This window comes from Mastomys coucha, unplaced genomic scaffold, assembly GCF_008632895.1.
Source record: "Mastomys coucha isolate ucsf_1 unplaced genomic scaffold, UCSF_Mcou_1 pScaffold1, whole genome shotgun sequence".
NCBI lineage: Eukaryota > Metazoa > Chordata > Mammalia > Rodentia > Muridae > Mastomys > Mastomys coucha.
In genome coordinates this window covers 78637116-78646233 of record NW_022196891.1, presented here as the reverse complement: position 1 = coordinate 78646233, position 9118 = coordinate 78637116, and the positions used below count along the sequence as shown (strand labels likewise).

The window sequence follows — 9118 nt, the reverse complement described above, 5'->3', positions numbered from 1 at the left end:
GGACCTCAAGTTCCCGTTCGTGGAGCTCCCACGGGATGAAGTGAAGCTGTGGGCCGGCTTCCTTCACACCACTGCCCGGCTTCCTCTGCTCATTCTATACCCACATTTTTAAAAAAAGATTCTGGAGGGTGAACCATGTATAACAACCACACCCCAGGTTAAGACTAGAGAATGGGATTTTAGTGTGTCTCCTCCCATGAGACTCTAATACTTACCCAGGATTTATGGTGACAAGCACTGCACATGACATATTGATCCGTATTTCTCTACCATCCATTACGAACCTAGAAGGCAGTAAAGCGTCCATCACTAAAGTCACTCTTCTAGGCCCAAGGGCATGACAACTCTAATGAATCAGGGGATTTTCTTAAGGCTGTATTGAACTTAAACCCAAACCAAACATACTTAAAACAACAATGCCTAGAGAGGAGGAGCAGGAGGCTTTTTGGAGCCAAAGTTGAGTTCTGTGGGATTCAGGTACAGTTGGTCGTGTCTAAAGATGTCTGAGACAGTTTTGGAAGCAGATGCTAGAAGGCACCTGCAGATGAATTGATTCACACAGGGAAGAGACCCTGGGAAGATCTCAGTCACTGAACTGGGCCTGGAGGACTCCAGAGCAGCGGGCATAGCATAGAGCTTCTGCTGGGAACACGGTGGTCCGCTTTCACTCCCTTTCTCCAGTTAAAGATACTGCGAGAGATGGCTCAGCGCAGGCTGCTTCCTGCAGATCCAGGTTTGGTTCCCAGGACCCACATGGCAGCTCACAATGCTCTGTAACTTCAGTTTGAGGGTATTCAATGGCTGTGGTGCACAGATACATATGTAGGCAAGACAGCCATAAAACAATAATGGATAAAATCTCAAAGATTAAGAAAAATGTTTGGGCAAGTGAGGTAGATGCTCTGCCAAAGGCACCAGTCTCCCGTCATTTGGCAACAGTCGCAAAGACAGTGGCAAGACTTTCTGGAGCCATTCTTACCGAAGAGGGTAGTTAAAGCATGAGAGGCAGAGGAACCAGGATATAACTAGGACAGTCCCTGGGTGTAATGCTTTGCAGAGGTTAAGACACAGAGAAAGGTGGTAAAATGTGCCTTACTGTGCCCCCATCTCTACCTACAGATCTGTAAGCCCTGGAACCTAACAATGAAATCCATCCGAGTAAAGCCACAAGTTAGCACCCGACGGCATGAGTTAGACATATCACACTACTAAAGATCCATTTGTATCCCTAAATCAAGGCATCCAAGCTTCTGAATGCATCTGAAGAGAAAAATTGATTATTGTTGTTACTAAACACCAGTAACCATAACATACATATCTTACTGTGCTTTTTCAGAGAGCACTTCAATCTAGAATGGTGAGACTGGAGGCTTCAGGAATGGAGCCAGTATTTTTCTTTTTAAATGGGTTTAGAATTAAAGAAAAAAAAATCCATGAAGAATTAAAGAAGATACCCTTAAGTCTTATTCTATTTCCTTAAGTGTAACATGCCATGACGAGAGAGGTTCTAGGATAGAAAAAAATGGTAACTAGAATATAGCTGTGTCCACTTCTGGCGGCTCCTGGCAGCTCCAAAGTGTGAAAGTAGGGTGGATACTTTTAAATTGGCATTGAGATCATACACACACACACACACACACACACGCACAGTTTGCTGGAGGAAACAGATTTTTCATCCTGGAAACATATATTGTCCTCCTCCTTTGGGAGACATACAGAGAAAGCAAGCGTTGTTCATTTTGCTATATGCTAAATAAAACAAAACAAAAGAGCAACCAGACCCCAGCACTTACTTAAGAAATGCACTTAACGCCAGTTAAACGGTAAATGGATACCTGACAGAATAGCTGTTTTTGGCAATCTTGATGGTCAGGATCTGCGAGGCAATGACGGAGAGGACTTCTACGTCGATTCGGTTGAATTCATCAAAACAGCACCAAGCTCCCGATTGCACCAACCCAAAGAATAATTTTCCAATTATCTTAAAAAGAAGAAAAGGATTGATTGTAGAAACTGTACAGGGGACCATTTCCACCTGCATACTAAATTGTACGTGTTCTTCTCATCTTACCCAAACCAAGGAAACATCGTCTGTATTTTTTTGCTCCATAGAAAGTTTAGTAGTTGCTCAGACTCTGGATGAGTTCACTGCTCTATTTCTTCTGAAAGCTTAAACAGTGAAGTCCTGCGCTCCAGGACCATTGGCGGTGCAGCTGACAACTGCACAAAGCTGTTTAGGTTGCGGAGCTGCATCCCAACTGAGGTCTTTAGGACCATTTTTTTGCAGCACATGGTCAGCGCCAGAAGGCAAATGCCCTTCTCTGGAGCAGGCAGGCTCCTTGTGGCTTCCCTTGGGCTACAGGCGAGGCAAAGGGTGGGGGTTGAAGGGATGGGGAGGTGGGAGTGCGGTGGGGGGGCGGAACACATGGTTCCTAGGAGCTTATTACTAGCAGGAACACAGTCTGTTAAGCACCACTGGTGTGGAGGGTAACATTTTAAAGCTCTTATTGTAAGCACTCCTTCTGATGTTCATTTTCCCGCAGATACGGTGATGGAAGATGGGACACTTTGACTCTCCGTTGGCACCTGTTGGACTCTTCCTTGCTATCCCAGCTGGGCCTGCAGTTAACCCCCACCCCAGGCATCTTGAGCACTGCATGGGGTCCTTGGAGAAAATGCAGCACAGCCGCAGCTGATTGCCACAGCTCCTGACTGTGCACAGACAGCAATGTTTAGAAGTTTGGGCCAGATTTTCTTTTTCTATCATCACAAGCCATTGTGAATCCTAATTCTGTAACAATGTCCACTGAGGCCAGGAGGGGAGCTTTTACCCTACAGCCTGGCAGAGGAATTGCACTGACTGATACTGAAAAAAGTGAATACGTGATTGGTCCAAACAGAAATCTCTATGGCTCTGAATGATGCTAAAGAGGGTCACAACCCTTCCAGGGGGGTGTAGGAAATCAGAGCTTATCTCACCACGGGATGCTTGGAGCTCTAATCAACATGTAAAAGAAGTCACAGAGTTGGGGCTGGGGGATGTAGCACAGTTTTATAGCACTTGCATACCACGAGAGAACTGAGTTCAGCTCCAAGAAACAAAACCCCCAAACTATAGTGCTTGGAAACTTTGAGTTAAATTTGTAACAGACACATAGGGAAATATCAAGCTTAAATAAAAATATTTCAATATTTTATTAGACATGTCTTAGAAAATTATCATTATTATTTCTATAATTGTTTTTGGTATTAATCATTGTCACTTCTTTGACTTTAATAATTATCTTTTCAATAAATAAATGTTCAGGGTAAGAACCTAAATTTCTAATAAAGACATATTCTCAAATATATATATAAATATGTTATATATATATACACATATATATGCACACACATATATATATACACACATATATACACACACATGCATATATATATATATATATATATATATATATATATATTCATGCCTTGGTATGTAAGATTTTGTTTAGAAAGAATTCCACTTTCATAAAAATTGAGAATTATTCCTTTAAGGAATTTAGTTGAACCATTTAAAGAAAAATTAACATGTTTTAACTTTTAACTAGGTTCTAGGCTTCTATTTTTTACTCATTAAAAGAACTAATTGTATTTATAGTCTTATCAATGCATATTTTATATTTTTCTTAGTTTTTTCATTCCTCAATGAATTACTTTACATGTACATTTTTTTAGTATATATGCTTAAGCTTTACCTTATAATCCAAATCTTCAAAACAGTTGAAGACCACACAATGTTTACCAAAGCTCTGGGAAACAAAAATACTGTTTTAATATAGTTCTCCACAAAATAAAGACTCCACAAAACTTTAGACTGCCAGGGTAGGACAATATTTCTATTAAGTTTTTGAGAAAAAAATATAGTATAAAAAATGAGTCATATACCAGGTCTAGAAAGAAAAACAGACCAGCATGAGAAACTATTTCTCTCCTCCACCCACACTATGAATCAGTTAGCTCACACAGTAGTATTCTGGGTAAATGCAGACAATTGGCTTAGGGAGATCCCAAGTCCTTTCCCATATTAGACATTTGAAATTTAGTTGATAGGGTGTATCACTTAACGAATGAATTGATAAATACAAAGAAAATTTTAACAGCAGGAATAGTGTAAACTTAAGATGCAATTAAAAGTCTGTATGAAAGAAATTCTGGATGCAATAGTTACTTACTTTTGATAAGTCCTTAACAGTCTCAGTTTTTCCGATACCTGCAGGCCCAGCAGTGCAGCCTCCCAGGTTGAAGTACAGTGCCTCAGACAGAGAGAGCCAGCATCGTTCTGTGAGGGGAGTGATGACCAGCCTCGGAGCACAGCCCAAGTACTCATAGCCATAAACAAAACTGGTGTTTGCTTGAAGTACGTAACACAGCTTCTGCTTTTCATTCCATTTATATTGCAAATGTCTGAAAGTAGTATACATTTGGGCAAAAAATATTTTTTGCATAGAGAAACAATCATTTTGGACCCTCTCATATTAAGAATCAGTAATTTAAGAATCTCCTAAGCAGGGCTGGAGAGATGGCTCAGCGGTTAATAGCATTGACTGCTCTTCTGAAGGTCCTGAGTTCAAATCCCAGCAACCACATGGTGGCTCTATAACCATCTGTAATGAGATCTGATGCCCTCTTCTGGGGTGTCTGAAGACAGCAACAGTGTACTTATGTATAATAATAAATAAATCTTAAAAAAAGAAAGAAAAAAAAAAGAATCTCCCAACCAAAAAGAAAACACAGGGACAGAAAGATTCAGTGCAGAATACTACGAGACAGTCAAAGAAGAACTAATGCCAATACTTCTCAAATTATTCCACAAGATAAAACTGAAGGAACATTTCTAAATTCTTTTTATAAAGCCACCATTGACTTGATAGCAAAACCATACCTAGATTAAACAATAAAGAAGACTATAGAATGATATCCCTTATAAACATAGATGCAAACATTCTCAATTAAATACTTGTAAGCCAAATTCAAGAACACATCAGAAAATGTCATCCCTGTGATCAAGTTGGCTTCATTCTGGAGACACAAGGACAGTGTGGCATGTCTAAATCAATAAGTACAGTCCATCAAATAAGCAAAAAAAAAAAAAAAAAAAAAAAAAAAAAAAAAAAACACATCATCTTATTATATACAGAAGAGTCTTTGTGAAAATCTGACACTCCTTTATGATAAAAGTCTTAGAGAGGTTAAGAATACAAAGGGCACAATTAAACTTAATAAGGCTAATTTAATTTATATCAAGCCCACAGACACCATCGTCCTAAAGGGAGAAAAATCCAAATCAGGAACAAGACAAGACTGCCCCATCTCTCCACACCTATTCAATACAGCGCTTAAGGTCTTAGCTAGAGCAATAAGACACTGGGAAGGAGATCAAGGGGTTACAAGTAGGAAAGGAAGAAGGAAAACGAAAATCCTTACTTATAGATGCTATGGTTGTGTACATCAAAGACCCTAAAAATTCCACCAGGAAACTTCTACACCTGATACATACCTTCAGCAAAGTAGCAGAATACAAAATGAAGACATGAAAACCAGTAGCTTCCTATCTATAAACAACACGTGGACTAAGAAAGAAATTAGAAAATCAATACCTTCCACACTTGTACAACCACTTTGGAAATCAATTTGGCAGTTTCTCAGAAAACTGGGAATAGTTCCACCTCAAGACCTAGCTATACTACTCCTGGGCATATACCTGGAAGATGTCCCACCACTCTACAAAGACACTTGCTCAACTATGTTCGTAGCAGCTTTATTTGTAATACCCAGAAACTGGAAACAACCTAGATGTCCCTCACCTGAAGAATGAATACAGAAAATGTTGTACATCTACACAATTGAACACCATTTAGCCATTAAAAACAAGGACATCGTGAAATTTGCAGGCAAATGGATGGAACTAGAAAATATCCTGAGTGAGATAACCCAGACCCAAAAGGACATGCATAGTAGGTACTCATAAGTGGATATTAACTATAAAGTACAGGATACCATGCTACAACCTACAGACCCAAAGAAGCTAAGTAACAAGTAAGGGTCCAAGGCAGGATACTTGAATCTAACTGAGAAGGATATAAAACAGACATCTGAGGTGTATGGAGGGAGGGAACTGGGAGAGAGAACTGGAATCTGTGTGTGAGGGGGGAGGGTGGTAATCTCTGGGACAAGCTAGTAGACACTGGGAACTCCAGGAATCTATGAGGGTGACCCTAGCTAAAACGCCTAGCTGTAGACGGTGTAGAACATGAAACCAGGCGAGACTTCTAATGGAGTGATGGAGATCCCAACCCAGCCACAAAACCCACATTTTTTTTGACCCACATTTTTTCCTGCCTTAAAGAAGTGCAGGGAAACACAAGGGCAGACATTGAGGCAACGGGCCAACCAATGACCATAGGCATAATGCTATTGTGCACCGTATAAAGATTCTCCTTGTATTATTCAAATGCTGATTTCTCTGTCAGCATATATTGTTGCAATCAGGACATGGCATTGTAATGCTTCTTCTAAGAATCTCCTGTTTCAAGTTTGTGCAAACATTGCTCCCCATTTATTCTCTGACTTGTCAATCAAAGCTGCCCAGAAGAGAGAAAGAGAGAGACTAGGGATGGACTTCCTCCAGCTAAAGGAAGTGGGAGGAGGGAGAGGCAGCATGGGAAAACACCTGAAGCTCAGAGAGCCAGACCAATATTAAACAGCAGGTATCTCAGGGAGTTTGGCTAGGAGGTATCCAGATTACTTTAGAGATTAGGACAGATTACTAACTGCCCAGTTATTGTGTTGTAAAATTTATCAAATAAATCTTATAGTCTCATTCATTTGAGAGCTAGCCTGGGATAAAGAAAAACTGCCCCTTTAAAAACGGCATTTACAAATGACTGACCCAACTTGAGTCCCATGCCAGAACAGAGGGGGTGGAGGAGTTCGGGGGAGGGGGAGGACGAGCGAGCTTGAGCATGCAGCCCAACACTATCAACAGTCTTCTCCTGTATTCGCGGGCAGGAGGGGAACACAACAGTCCTCTGAATGGCTTTACTTAGCAGCCGATGATGGAAGCAGATGCAGAGACCCACAGCCCAACAACAGACTGAGCTCGGGGAATCGGAGACCGAAAGAGCCAGAGTGGTCGAGGACACCACAAGAAAACCTACAGAATCAACTAACCTGGGCATTTAGGACCTCACAGAGACTGAACCATCAACCAGAGACCATGCATGGGATGGACCTAGTCCCCCTACACATACATAACAGATGGATAGCTTGGTCTCCATGTGGGACCTCTAACGGTCCGAGTAGGGCTAGGTCTGACCCCGTTACTTGCCCTAACTGGAGAGCCTTGTCTAGCCTCAGTAGAAGATGATGCAACCAGTCCTACTACTATTATCCCGATTTTATGAGTTAGTTTTTACATCCTACTACTTTGCTGAAAACGTTTTATTGCCTGTAGATGTTTCCTGGTAGAGTCTTTAGAGCTTTTTATGCATAAAATCATAAAAGAAATCTATAGATTCATTGCAATCATCATTAAAACTTCCAACACAACCCTTCAAAGAAACTGAAAACAAACAAGATAACGTTCAACTTCATCTGGAAATCCAAAGTCCCAGGATGAGAGATGAGAGGATCCATAACCATGGGAAAACCCCAGAAGACCTTTTCGTTTCATGTATGAGACCTGTGCTCGCTCAGTCTGCCCAGCAGAGGTAGCAGCTTTCTATAATCCTTCCTGACTCCGTTTCTGAGTCGGCAAGTGGTCTAGAAATGTTCTGTGAGTTTCTTCTACCTTGTCTGTTGATAGCTCAGGAGAAAGAGAGGCACCAGGGAGACCTCTCCTTACCTCTGCTGAAACCTGTTTCCAGGTTCAATGACAGCAGACAGAACACACACAGCGTCATCAGTGCAGAAAGACAGAAGCGAGGAGAGGAAGGGCTGAGGAAGCAGGGGGAGGATCATGAGCTTAGAGGAAGAATGAAATTCCTGAGCTACAAACCAGTTTGCAAGAGGAAGTTTGAAGCAGAGAACAGAATGGTCTATATGTAAAAATGTGTAATGTAGTCAATTTTTGGCCACTTACCTGGTCCACTCAAAGTCCTGTGCACTGAAGATGTTCTTAACGAGCATATTCGTCATGATGTCTCTGCAGTGGACATAGATGATCATTGTGGATGCCAGCATGGTTTTTGTGCGTGAGTTGCTAGTATTCTCTGCGACTAGCACCGCGATATCTTCCAGATGACGCAGCACATAGGCATGGACTGCCTCTAGGCTTTCTCTTGGATTATAACTCATAAAACCTTTCAAACAATTATTATAAAACATAATCTGGCTCTGGAACAAAAAAGGGGGGGAAATACACGTTAATAGAAGCATATAATTTTTTTTTAACTGGTACTTGTCTCCATGACTTAAATGTTATAGGTATAGAGGGTAACTGTGTGGGCAGGAGAGCACACATTCATTTGCATTTTGATTGAGGCTTATGACTGACTTATATTCTCTAAATACTAGGCTTTTAAAATCTGTTTTGTTTTTGATGGCTTCATAGATGTACATGATGAGTTAGACACATTAAACTTCCCAGAACCCACTCTTTTCCCACTGAAGCCCCTCTTCTTCCTTGTGTGCCTGTGTGGCCCAGTGGATTTAATTAGGGCCATGTGCGGGAGAAATGGTAGGGTGCTCAGCCCTACGTGGGTCATCTATATCACCCCCTCCAAGGGTTGGGGAACACCAAGGAAGGAGTACGGATGGTGCAAGAACCAGAGGATGGGGAGGTGTGCTGCAAATAAAATGTCCTCTGAACATGACATGGCCCTGGTGCCCATGAACTCCCCGCATTGCTGTGGCCATGCTTATCTGCATAAGACCACACCCCCAAGCCTGTGCTCATCGATTCTGTCATCCCTCCTTGAAGGAGCCCTCACAATTAATGGTGGCTATAGGAAAGGGTGTCCCTTTCTTTAGCTGTATAGCCATTCATACATTGTCCATGCTCCAGGAAATAAGTCTTTTTTTTTCTTTTTTCTTTTTGTTTTTCTTTTCTTTTCTTTTCTTTTTTCTTTTTTTTTGT

The 9118-nt window shown here is 41.3% G+C and overlaps 1 protein-coding gene across 8 annotated transcripts in view; it reads right to left on the bottom strand.

Annotated features, from left to right (window-relative positions):
- Dnah14 (dynein axonemal heavy chain 14) overlaps positions 1–9118 on the bottom strand; it is a 230250-nt gene that overhangs the window by 146633 nt on the left and 74499 nt on the right. For all 8 annotated transcript variants that reach the window (XR_004109335.1, XM_031336881.1, XM_031336892.1 and 5 more), the window contains 5 exons: positions 8123–8376; positions 4215–4446; positions 3738–3791; positions 1836–1981; positions 216–284 (listed from right to left, as the gene is read on the bottom strand). Coding sequence is in view for 7 of the 8 variants with exons in the window: in XM_031336881.1 (XP_031192741.1) it covers positions 216–284; positions 1836–1981; positions 3738–3791; positions 4215–4446; positions 8123–8376 (755 nt within the window). In the remaining variant the exon portion in view is untranslated. The remainder of the gene's footprint in view (positions 1–215; positions 285–1835; positions 1982–3737; positions 3792–4214; positions 4447–8122; positions 8377–9118) is intronic.